Raw genomic sequence first — 13399 nt, forward strand, 5'->3', positions numbered from 1 at the left:
ATGGTCCTGTGCACAGGGGCCACCCTGCAGCAGTAAATGTACTGTGGGCGGTCCCTAAGTGGTTAAGGAAAGAATAAATAAGCTGTATATTAATTGTCTTACCTCTCCTACAGAGGAGAAAATTTATAAACCCTCTCAAATATTGCAACAGTTCTAAGATTATTAGAAGGTTTTGTATAATAACAGGGAGGGTGAATCTGAAGACAGCAAAGTGAGGAGAAGTCAGAGGACTAAGGATTACATCAGCAAAATAGACTATTCTCACTTTGGTGATCTGATATACAGGATTTAGAACAGGTACTACTGCCTTCTGAAATTATGGCAGCTCCCAAGGGAATGGCACCTGGGAAGAGCCCTTGCCCGATGGTCTTGCTTAGGGTTTTTTAGTAACTCTGATACATTACCACTTAGTTTCATTCCCAAGCCTCTGGAGGGGCCATCCCTGCCATAAACAAATGGCACACCAACAGGACAACAACCTGGTGGGGAAGTCACCCAACCATAAACTTACAGTCAACGGAGCAAGGAATCAGTGGAGAGTAGGCCTGAATTGAAGACAGCACCTGTCAAAGAGAGCAGAGAGCGGCCTGGCCGGTCCAACCCTAAAGAAAGCTTACTGGTGTTTCTGCTTTCCCTACTCCTCCCTGCTGCTAGTGCTGTCACTGACCGATGGGTGTGCTCTCTCTACACTTGCCAGTTCGCCAAAGAGCACCAAAACCTGAGTGCAGGAAGGTAAAAAAAAGAAGCTGCCTGACCCAAGATGGCCACCAGGGTCACCTGAATGCAGCGTAGCCAACCAAAAACGCTGCTCTAGGGGACCAAGGGAACCATAGAGAAACCTAGTATCTTGCGACTTCCCCCTCTAGCTTGTTTGTTTATGCATGTTAGGTGTCAAAAGTAAGCCCTCCATTCATTGTAAAAGGAATGACTGTCAAGCTCAGTTGTGTGTATGTAAAGAGGGCTACAAACTAAAAGTCTTCTTGGATGCCTGGCCCCACTGTGGTGGAGATAACTGTCTAGAATGCCTGTGTTGTCTAGAGGGGATCACTGCCTGGTTCACATTTGTATATAAAGTGGCCAATAATTCAGTGCAATTTACTGGGTACAATGGAAAATTGTGCTAATAAAAGCAGTAAATTTGTTTTTGTGAACTATTTTTTCATGCATGAACTCCTTCTTGCAATAGGAACAATTACATATTGAGTACTGTCACACAAAAATGACACTGTTAAATGTAAAATAATGATAAATCGCCAATATTAGGCAGCACATTATTGTTGCTTGTTCATGTTGTACAAGCTGTATGTGCATGTATCAGAGAATAATTAACCACAGACAGATCTTAAAAGTGAACCTGTACATCAGGCCACTTCTTCCTGTACACATCTTTCCTTCACTCCATTGCTTCTCTGCTTCTGATTGCAAAAGAACTACCCAGTACTTCTGGGTATGAGGATCATGTAACTCATTCATCTTTATTTCATGTGATTGTGCTGATACTTTGTGATTGTCGCCCAGTTGTCACAGGTGGGCAGAGAGAGTGTCCTCAGCCTTGTGCAAGCTTTGACTGAGATTGCATTAGTTCTTACATAAAGCTGCTTCTTCTCACTCCCAATGGCAAACTGAGTGGTAGCAAGTGAAGGGTAGCAAAGTGCTACATACTGCACGGCTCTGCATTACACATTCAGTTTTAATCAACTGTGATATAAAATCCAAAATTTACGTATTATTACTGTAGCTGTTCTAGCCACTTTTTTAAACCATATCCTGAACAGTTCCTTTCCAAGTTACTTTTTGTAGAGCAGATTGTTCTGAGATTTTCAAAGACTGTTAGAAGCTCTTCATATCTCATATTCTTACTAGTTGTTACAATATGTCATTATCGCTAATGATGCTCAGATTGCTTGAGTCTTAAGTGAAAATCACAAATTGTATCGCTGACTTAAAGGAGAACTTCAGGGAAAAACACAGCATTTACATTTGTAGTTAGACCTTGGGCTGGCTGAATGAATTGGTCACACTGAAGCTACGTTATATGCAATAATGTAACATGTGACCATAACAAGCAGAATGATGTTGTCGGGTTTTATTTCCTGCAGCAGACTCAATATGTTGTGGATCATTACTTTTTCTTCCAGACTATGTCCAAAAACATAAAACAGAGGTAAACACCATGCAAATTTGTTACTGAGCTTTATATTTTGTCTGATGTGCTTTTCCTATGGTGGCCACAATACACCGACATTGTATTTTTTTATCTGACCAACAAAATTTACCAAACAACTTTTCAATGTGAATATAATTTAAATTTGTTGTCCAGGTAGGTTCCTACACTACAAAACTGCTTGTAAATTGTGTAGATCTGTCAGATAAGGTGAAAAACTGTCTGTATAGGGCCAGCATTAAGAGTATGCACCTCTAGTTTCATTTCTAAGTTTTGTGTTGCTACATCTTTCATATACCCCTCATTTGCTTTTTATTTTGCAAGAATCAGCTTAGACTTGGTGACTGGTGAAGAAGGCAGTGTTGTCGGAGTTACTGTGCTGAACTTGTAATGGAGAGAAGGAGGTCAGTAGCTCCACGGGCTGAGATTAGCATCTCTGTTAATAAGTATCTTAGGGGACATGTATTAATATCTGCTGCAGGGACATCGGGAATGCATGCTGCAGATAAGTCTGAGCTCTTCTTCTGTCCCACACATACACACACACATATATGAAATAAACGCACATCTGTTCACCTACGATCACACTTTTACTCATGTCCACACAAAGCTTGTGTCTCATTAATTATATAAAATGTGACCTGTTAATTAAAAAGAATGCCTCTAGTTTTGGCAAAATATGCTGTGCTGTAGCGGCTGTACAGGAAATTGCAGAGCCAGCGCCACAGGCCAGCCCACTTAGCAAAATAACTAATGTGAACACACAAATCATTTTAGAAAAAAAGGCAAGTACTTTATTATTTGCTGAATCTTACATCATTGCTTTATTGTATGAAACAGATCCATATACAATATACAAAGGTGAGTATAAAATGTCCTGTGACACTGAGACTGGATGGAGCTGGATGTGAAAACTATGGCACTTAACCCATTGCCTGCTGGAGGGTGAGCAGTGCTGTCTGTAGCAGTGGGCTCAGTTCCAGTGTAGCAGCCAAGGGATTAAATAACAAGGGCAGAGCTGCAGCAGGAGTGCTGGTGATTTTGATTTTACCCTGGATAAAACTGTTGTATTTCAAGTGCTGTATAAATCAATGTTTTTGTAGAAAGATTATTGGCCCTTTAGCCAAGTGATGCTACCATCTGTGGATGGAATCATATGATATAGCACCATTTTACAAAGATGGACCAATGTACATGTAATTGAAAGGTCTCAGTACAGTAAACATCAACAACGCTGTTATCTTACTGTGCAGATCAGTAACAGGCCACAGTGGCTGGAGGCCCTGGGAGGCCCAGGAATTTGCACAGACCCCTATCTACAACGCATAATTATTTATCTGTTATAGTATGTGTTTGTTGGGTTCCTCCTTATATACTGCCCATCAAGCTGCCAGTGTATTGGAAAGCACAGAATGTGCTTAGGTTAAGAAAGGTTGGTCACAGGTTAACCACAGCTCCATGTCTTCTCTTTGGGGATATATAAAGTGCCATTACTTAAGTTAAAGCAGAACTCCAGGCAAGCATCTGTTTAAACAGTGAATTCATATATTATATACTTTGTCTGAAAGGTTAATTGTCTATCTGTTAAACCACTCTTGTAATTAGTTCACCCCAATATAACCATGCCACTGACACTACTCTTGTGATTAGGACACCAATAATATAGCCAACAAGGTGACACAACTACTCATTTTTGCAGCATCTTGCCTCATTTGTCTGCTCACTAACATGTAAAATAGCACAATTAAATATGTGAGTTCCTCCTGCTTCTGTAAAACACCTACATTTCTCCACTTTCAGACCTCCAACACTGAGGAAACATAACATTGAGATTATTGAGTAATGAAGTGACCTCATTGTCTCACAGTGCTGAACCTACCACCTACTGCTTCACTGGAGTGTAGAATGATTTTGTAAATTGTCGATCATTATAACAGTAGTATTCAAGAAACATTTTAAAACCTTTGAATTTGAATAGTGGGATTAAAGGGAGTTACACATTTGCCTGGAGTTCTGCTTTAATACCATCTGCAAAACCAGCTGCAGGTTTACATCATTGTACACCTGAGCGTAAGCTTTTTTAAAGGCTTCGTGACGGCGATGATACTAAATTTACAATTCCACTATCAACTATTATTTTCTTCTTAGGAGTGCACAGAAAACCCATAAAAAGTCAAGGTGCTACAATCTGAAAATTGGATATTACTGATGGGTAAATTGATTGTAATGCTTTGAATCTGCAAACTCTGTTTTCTATCTATAGTTTCTTTCAGTTGTTAGTCTGGATACCTTGCCTACTTTTTGCCCTGAAGGTGCTACAAGAATTGATTGTCTGTTTCTTGCAAATCTGAATATTTCCCTAAAATTTTTAGGACTTACATGAGCACCCCTTCTAGAGTCTTCTTCTAGAATTCTATCCAACAGGGGACATTCATTCTTTAGAGAACAACAAAACAGAGCTCAGTATTTGGCAATAAGTAACTGGATAACTACAGGACTGACCATAAAAAAAGAACCACCTGTACTTGTGTAATATTACTGTTTGCAAGATGTTACATATTTACTAAATTACCCATTTACCACTTGATTGTGATGCACATAGCACATAAGCAGCAACGCTATTGTGTTTATAGCCTGAGATTGTCAATGTGCTTATCCTTAGTTTCAAAACCTTTAAAACATATTTTACACTGGTCTATTGAAGGAGCAAACATATTTTTTTTACAATTTGTGCTTATGTTTAGATATTACATTTCTATATGTATAAAATACAGTTTTGTTTTATAGCGTGCCAAAAATATGCACTTAATATAAGCACAAGGGCACATGTTAATAGTCTTATTAGATCAGGCACAATTCTAATGCTACTTTAGAAAATAAAAGTGAAGCCAATTTGGCTATAAAGTTTATGCTTGCTATTGTGTTTTTCTCTGTGCTGTTTTTTTTTCTCTTAAAGAGCAGTAAAGCTTCTCTACCCATATTTGGGATGCCAAATCCATTCCAAGTTCTATTTAGCATTGTCAGTGTATCACTGTATCACAGAACAATGCACAAAATCCCTCTGGCTCTACAGGTGTCACACAGAGGTGACTTGATCTCTACTGAAGGTGCACGCAAAAGTTAAGGTTTGTGGTAAAGAAAACAGGCATACACTCAGTGGCAAATTTTACAAAGAAACAATGAATAGTTAAAGAGAGAGTCACTGAACCATCCAGCTGTTTCCCACATGAGCCAGCACGCTACTCTGGCACTAAAATGGATGAGGAGATTAGCCGAAAGCCAACTCTGTATCATGTTTGTGTTAAAAGGTGCTTTCATAGATCGTGATCTAACACAAGAACATGTTTACAGAGAATGGAAACTAGTAAGTAGAAATAAGTGGAAAGTCAAAGGCTGTCTTTCTTTGCTTTATGTCTTTTAGATCAGGTTAACCAGCTCAGATAAGATAGTTTTATTTTACAATAAACTAGACCTTAAATGCAAGATTGTTCAATTTCATATGCTCTTGGTGTAATACAACCCATGGCCAAAACGCACAAAGGGGTGGATTTACTAAAGGCAAATAGACGGTGCACTTTGCAAGTGCAGTTGCTCCAGAGCTTAGTAAATGAGATGAAGCTTTGCTTTGCAAAGAATACCCAATCACATGCCAGGAAAATAAAAATGGCATTTTTGCTTGCACACAATTGGATGATGAAAGTCAGCAGAGCTTCTCCTCCTTTACCAAACTCAGGAGCAACTACTTACAGAGTGAATATACTATTTGCCTTTAGTAAATCCACCTCAAAGAGTCATGGTCCCTACATTTTTTTAGGTTTAAAGGGAAACTTCAGCCAATTTTTTTTTAAAGAATTGGACACAGTAAGGAATAGATAAAGCCCCTTTCTGGTTTTTATTTGCCTCCTATGAACCATTTGGGAAATTTATCTTCACTTCCTGTTCTGAAGACACACTAGGAAGTATAGAAAATCCCCTCTTCGACAGTTGTCACTAGAACAAGTGGCCCAACTGGAAGATTATCACTCTATTCCTGTTTCAGTGACAACTCATAATTTTGCATTTCAAGTTACTTTCACTCACAGTAAAAATGGTTAACAAGACCAGCAATACAAACCTGAAGGAGGTTCTAACCTATCAGCACTCAATCCAAAACAAAAAAACAACTGTTGGGTTTCCATACAGATTAAATTAGGCATGCAAGTCAGTGATTAAATATTTATACATGATGATCCTTGCTTATGTTAGTTTTTGATGGGGACAAAAATGCAATGCTTGTCCAAGTTATTCTTTCACACCTGTGCCTGCTGCAGGTAGAACATGGCTCATTTTAAATCTGGTTAAAGCTTGCCATACAGTTTTTTTCTTCCATTTTCACTCTGGCCCTTTATAACATCTCAGTTCCAAGTGTCTCAGTCCATAGTAGGCAACTAGTGGCCAAGTGACCTAAACACTGTACAAAACACACTTTAGTTTTGTTGATATGGTGCAACAAAGGAAGTTTTTGATCATATTTGATCTTCCAGTAACAACTCCATATAGTAGATGCTGTCACAACAAATTCTCACCATGAAAAGTAGTCTAACAAGATAGCAGACTGGGAAACAACACTTTTCTCTGCTCTTGCATGCTTGCTTAGAAATACAGTAGTTATGTACGTAGCAGCACAGGGGTTAATCACAGTGCATCTGACCAATTCAGATTATGTAGGTCAATACTTTGCTGTTTTTAGAGGCAACGAAGACATATTAATGTCTTTTATCCCTGAATTTGTGGCTGTGTTCACAAAAAGAATGCTTCAAGAAATATTTAGTCCTCAGCACAACCCATATTTGGGGATTCAGGACACCACACTAAGCATTCTCTGTCTCAAGGTCATTGAGAATTGCACCATTAAAGTGATACAGCTAAATGTGTTCTAAGTCAGCGTCTAGTATTGATCAATTAAAAACTTCTATATTGCATTAATGAGCAAGTGTTAGCAAGTATGGACAGTTAAAGGAATAAAGTGTGTTCATTTTTTACAGTTGCATACATTTTTATAGATGATTTTAATGCTGGGTTTGAAATTTCTTTTAATCACATCTTAAGATGCGTTTTACAGAGCTGTGCAATTAAAAATGCATATATTTTTAATGTAAATGGAACTTCTAAACTGCACTGTAGTCAACCTCAAGGTTGCATTATATCTTATGATTTGGAGAAATATATAATTTGCTCTTTTTACAATATAAAGGCAATTACACACCTTTTTGAGGCATGTTTTCTGTATATGCCAAAATAAATATTATCTCTTTTTTGTTTAAGACAATAATTTGTTAAATGATATATAGGGTTCTTATTCTGGTGCAAACACAAGCAGAAAGGCTAAAAGTTCAACATGCAATAGGACACATGCTTAAGAAACCACACCGGAAGCCCCTAAAGTCCCTTCAAGTTATCAGTTCCCTTAGCATCCCAGGTATGTGGCTTAGACTGTGAGGTCTGTGTATAGCATGCAAGCAGCAGGGTATGCCTCCTTTGAGGCATAAAGTGATCTAATGTAGAACTCCACCTAAAAACCTGTTTTCTATTTTTCAGTAGATGCAGGGTTGATCCCCCAGAAGTCTTTATTGCTGCCTGCAAATCTTAATTGGTGATCTGCCCACCCCCAGTCCCAGTTGATCTTTGTCAAAAACCACTAGGGGGCCAAGACTCCATAGCGCGGGTGTTCATGTCCCTGTATGTGATTCTCCACAGGAATTCTTACTGGAATTCTAGACAGGAGCAGGAAGTTCCAACCACAGTCATTTAGCCTCCCCACTGCGGTCACGGACATCAGTAAAGATTTCATGGGGGATTGGACCCTATTCCACTTTATCATAAGCTAAAGAAAATGTTTTAGGTTGAGATCTACTTTAAATTCATTTCACCTTGTTTTAAATGTGCTTGCTGGCAGGATAATTGAGAGAGAGAGGAAAGCATCTTGTCTGAAGAAGGTGTTATGAAACTATGTATATGTTGTCAGAACTGTGGCATAGACAAATGCAAGCTTCTTCTCAACTTCAGTGAAAAAAGGGGCCATTGAAATTATCAGTATAGATTCAGAAGAGTTATAAGATGACAATTACTCATTTTTAATCATGTCAGTAAATGAAACTGTCTATTGTTTTTCTACTGAGCGGATTATCATCAAGAAGTGTATTGTTCTTTGGTTAATCTGCTCAACAGAATAACATAATTGCTATATTATTTTTTTTAAATGCCAGTAATTCTCCTCTAGTGAACCTACTTGAGAGTGGTTTCAATGCATGAACGAGGAATAGTTGGCAGTATTAGTTATTTATAATACCTCTACACATAGCACTGTTTGTAGAATGGAGTGGCGATGTAATTATTTAATTGGTTGAAAAACTGTTGTTGCTTTGTAAACTCCAAATACATCCTGGCAGTATCTGTGAACAGCCACCATGTGCCTATCATTAGGCTTTAGTGCTTCTCTCTTATTCCTGTAGCAGCCATAGCACGCTATGTCATTACACTGTACATAGCCTGTAGCTTGTATACAGCAAAGTAACCACAAAATTGGTGACTGAAATGTGCAGGAGTCTATCGAAGAGAGATTCTGTAATGCATGTCTGGAGGGGTATAATATCAAACATCGTACTGCAACAATATGAGTAACAGATACCAGGGCACAAACTTCTTCCAATTAAGTCCCTGGCAAATGGTACTGATTGATAATAACTTTACCAGCCAGCACATTCCTTCAGTGCAATGGCAATCATGTCCAAGGGCATATTCCATTATTCGGACACCTACCCCTTCTTTTCAGGCTACAAGGGCCCAGTTTGTATCTGTTGTTTTTCAAACATCCTCAAACATAGGCAGAGTCACTAGACTGAGTCCTTCCAAAATTAGGTACTCCCATCCTGGGCAAGTCTTTATTTCTAATTTCATAAATGGATTTCCTCTTGGCCTGTACACCTCTGACTGCCGTCTTGATTTTCCTCCAGCCTAGGTGGTTTAGCTCTGCCAAGTTAAGAACAACGCAGAGGCCACTGACTGCAAACATAAAAACAAGGAACACCGTCTTTTCTGTGGGTCTGGAAACATAACATTCCACCTCTTTGATGCATGGATACCTGTCACACTCATACTGAGAGGGCACATTAAACCCGTATAGGAAGTATTGTCCTACAAGAAAGCCAATCTCCAGGGCATTTCTGAAGACCACTTGAATTATATAAAACCTAGAGATTCCTTCTTGACGCCTCATTTTGGATTTTGTGGTTCTTATTGAGGGGTTGGGAATTTCCTTGATCTCCAAGCAATCTGGTTCAGCCTCCTTGGTAGAATTTTCTGTGTTTTGAAGGACACCATTAACCAGCGTGTTCTTGATTTTTTTGCTGTCCTCCCTTTTCACAGTATCCTGGTCTCTGTCCAAGGTGAGATATACAGTGGAATACCTCCTTTCCCTCTGTTTAGCAGACTGGTGCACAGAATAAGTGATAAAGCACAAGCTTGGAGTGCAGACCATAATGATCTGGAACACCCAGTATCTGATATGAGAGATTGGAAAAGCCCTGTCATAGCACGCCTGGTTGCACCCCGGTTGGAGTGTATTGCAAACAAACATGGTCTGCTCATCATCATAAACAGTCTCTCCTACGATGGCAACAATGAGTATTCTAAAGATGACAACCACGGTCAGCAGAATCCTGAAAGAGAATGCAATATGTTAGTCTTGCTGTTCTAGTGAAAATGCATATCGGTGTGGCCAAGAATGCAGTGATAGCAACTTTTAAATCAAACCTCCTCTTTCTTTTCTACTTTAGGATATATTTGGCTTCAGCATTTCATTTTTTTTTTTATATTGGCTTAGCCACATTAGGTTCCATTTAATGCAGAGAGCACCAGCTGTACGTAGAAAAATAATTAAATATGCTTGTGCATGTCAGCAGAAATGGCTAAGGGAAGGTTATTGATCACTGCCCATCTTAGAATACAGTTTGCTAGTAGTACATAATGTCTAAGACATGTACAGATGGCTACTGTTTTAGTATATCGACTACAGTTACCATCAGCATTTTGTTGGCTTGTGATTGTTAGTGATTTATGGTTAGCTTCTGGGATGACATAAAATGCATGAGAAATGCATGATATATTAACAGTGCTATTTTTAGACGTTTGTTAACAAGCAACATTCAAACATGAATCACCTATGCTAGCATAGAAAACTTTTTTCATAGCCTCTACTTTGACATCAAGATATTTTGATATCAACATTGCATGCAGCATGTGTAATAACTGAAGTTTGTGATTTTAAATGCACATAAATTCCATAAGCTAATGTATTTCTAGCAATTTAAGTTGCAATGAATCAAATCATTGTCAGTATATTGATAACCGGTGTCTAAAAGAAACTGTTCCCCCAAGTAACCATTTAATTCCTCTCTTTCCTTGCTGATTAGAATGGGTAAAGAAATGGGAGTGCTATGTGCAACACAGACAGTTCTTTATTTGTATAATTGAATAACCAAAATACATTTTGGTCTCGGTGTCAGATTTTAAATTATACACAACCAAAATAATTGTTGCTTTCATAAAATTGTTGACAGCTGTTACTGAGATCTAGGATGTGAACACTTAAAATGTCATTACATGCAAAGCACAGGGAAACAGTGTTGATAAAAGCTGTGGCTCTAACAAGCCGATGACACTGTTATGTTATTCTTTGCCCATGCCAGGGTATGCGAGCTGAAGGGATGAACTCTGTCCTTGCAGTTTGATATGTGATTCCTAATTTATGAAATCCAGCTGCTTCCTTAACACTTTCATCACCAGAAAGTCTAGCAGTGTAGTGGCAGTACATGACAGGACCCTCTGGCAATTAAAGGGTCAAGATGATGTGACAGCAGTGATATGACAATGTGGCACCCCAGGCAAGGGGTTTGGATATTTTTGGTCAGGATAATTGGCCATGGGATATTTTCTTTTTTCCAAGCATCTTTCTTTGCGAGAAAGGTTGTCCTTTCACATTGATGTGTATGAGGAGCTGTCCAGTGCTGAATTTCTTCCTAGAGGGGATTCCTGATTGGCTGTACATCCAGTGCACCCTGTCACTGCCATGGAGAAATATGATGTACTTTTTACTATTTTTATTCTTAACTTTTTTTAATCTATATTGACATTTGTGAAGTATTTGCACATTTGTTTTCGTTATTAGTTTTTTCCTTTTTATATGTAAATGAGCATTACTTTTGCAAACAGCTAAGCAGCGTATGCAGGCTGCACATAAACCTATTACTTTAACAGAAATGGATGAAAGTTATTTTTTTTAGTTTTGGTATAATGATCTTACTTTGCTAATATGAACATTTGCCATTGCCAAACTTTAGATCACAATCCTGTGATTTCACAAACACTGGCATAGACTGTGATTGCAAGATGTTGACTTGGTTTATGTTTTTTCACTTCAGAATCATTAGACAGCTTCTGCTATATATTTCCATTTTGGTACATTACAGGCTACTCTGTCTTGCTTTTGTTAAATTTGTACTTTGTTTTAAGATCTGTATAACTTAATTTTGATCTTTAACATTGTTATTGATATTTTAGGGCTTTATTGAGCAGCCCACTTACAGTACCGTATGCGGTAAATTACTTGCTAATCAGTAACACATTATAACAAGTTCCTTAGTTTGTATGAGTGTGTGTAGTATTTGAATTTAAACACACTACAAATTGTTAACGTATATGAATTTATGGGCAGAAAAACTGTGTTGTAGCTTAATTAAGGCTCAATATTTTAATTATCTATTAATTACAGATGTTGTAAACCTCACAGGCATTCTAGTTTTTGCAGTAGACTGTTATTTTATGATTACATGGTTGTACTGTTATCATTTTTGGTAGAATAACCGGTATTGTGGTGTGTTTTTACACATTTCATGGTAGTTTATTGGTAGTTTCATATTACAGTACTGTTCATTTGTTAAACGGTGTATAATACCCAAGTTAGACAGGTAAAGAGGGGGGGTAAAGCCTCAACCCTTTCATTTGTAGGTCACTAGTAGATTCAAATACAGGAACTAAAAGACACCAACAAGCTAAACTGTAGATTGTAGCTAATGAAATGCCTAAACCATGTGTAATACGAATAAATATTTTGGTACAAGTGCACTATGTGAAATATGAATGAAGCTGGTTTTCCTACACTGTACAGTTATACAAATCTTTCAGACGGCTGTTTTTTTCTGTTGAATAAACTTTCCACATCAGAGCTTTGCCTTTTGCATCCCCAGCTGATACACACCAGCCCCTGATGTTATTTGCCATATGCACCTCATAATAATGAGAAACATCAATCACATCTCAGGCAGAGTTGTCACTATGTACTGGGGTCTGGCACCAATCCTGCTTTCCAGCAGATTGCCGCTATATGTCAAGGAAAATGCAACATGCATTTAGGTTTGTATTTTTACTTCGGCTAATACTTTCAGATACCTATCACTGCTCATTCATTTATTTATGTTAGCCATTGGAAAGCGATTACCAGGAGCTGTACAAAGTATAAATACAGTGTAGAACAACATGGTATAAAAAAAGAAATGAGGAGCACTTGTGATTTAAAAACAACATTACTGTTTTTATTCACATCACAATTGTTCTGTCTGCCTTGCTGCATTCTGAGTTGTTAGCCTGAGTATACCCTGGCCTAAACTACACTTTGCAAAGTCTGTATATTTCTAGTTTTAAAAGCGTTCTTACCTTCCTATCATAGTACTGTGCTGTTGCACAGCAGCCTCCAGAAGTCTTTCTAATATAGTCCATTCTCCCATCGCTGTACATCGGAGACCTGGTGCAACGGGAGGCTTTTCACCTTCTCCAGGGGAAGCCACAGGGTGTAGGTGACCTATACTCAGTGTAATCTCTGCGTGATGATCAGAGGTGTCCCTGCTCGGGAAGGCTGCTCACACTGTCTTACTGCCGGTAATCTCCCTTTAAGTAGTCTCTGCTTGCGTCACACAGACAGGTCCCTGGACAGGAGCCAGAGACAGCCAGTGGGATTCTGTTAAATGTTATTATAGCAGAGAAAAAGAGAAGAGAGAGGAGGAGGAAAGGGTGTAATGCAGAGATAACAGATTAATTTGTGATCAAGCGATTCTATTTAATCTTCTCCCCAGACTGCAAATCCTGAAACAAGAGGAGCAGACAGGGAGCTGATGTAAAGTGTGCCAACGGATTAGAGAGAGT

General features: G+C 38.5%; 1 protein-coding gene across 1 annotated transcript; it reads right to left on the reverse strand.

Moving 5' to 3' along the window:
- Positions 1–2935: 2935 nt before the first annotated feature.
- Positions 2936–13129, reverse strand: GJD2 (gap junction protein delta 2). The gene is made up of 2 exons (XM_089671279.1): positions 12914–13129; positions 2936–9861 (listed from the first exon to the last, which is right to left on the reverse strand). Exons 1-2 carry the CDS (start codon positions 12982–12984, stop codon positions 9018–9020), a joined length of 915 nt encoding a protein of 304 aa, XP_089527405.1. The 5' UTR covers positions 12985–13129; the 3' UTR covers positions 2936–9017.
- Between the last annotated feature and the right edge of the window lie 270 nt (positions 13130–13399).

This window comes from Staurois parvus, unplaced genomic scaffold (genome assembly GCF_062004578.1).
Source record: "Staurois parvus isolate SC_StPar_1 unplaced genomic scaffold, SC_StPar_1.0 ptg000104l, whole genome shotgun sequence".
In the NCBI taxonomy this organism is placed as follows: domain Eukaryota; kingdom Metazoa; phylum Chordata; class Amphibia; order Anura; family Ranidae; genus Staurois; species Staurois parvus.

Bases quoted from the DNA above. Each gene is read 5' to 3' on its own strand.
- GJD2 (XM_089671279.1), bottom strand. From the start codon at position 12,984: ATGGGAGAATGGACTATATTAGAAAGACTTCTGGAGGCTGCTGTGCAA. The intron at 9,862-12,913 runs GTAAGAACGCTT...ATTCTCTTTCAG, and splicing joins CACAGTACTATGATAGGAAG to GATTCTGCTGACCGTGGTTG.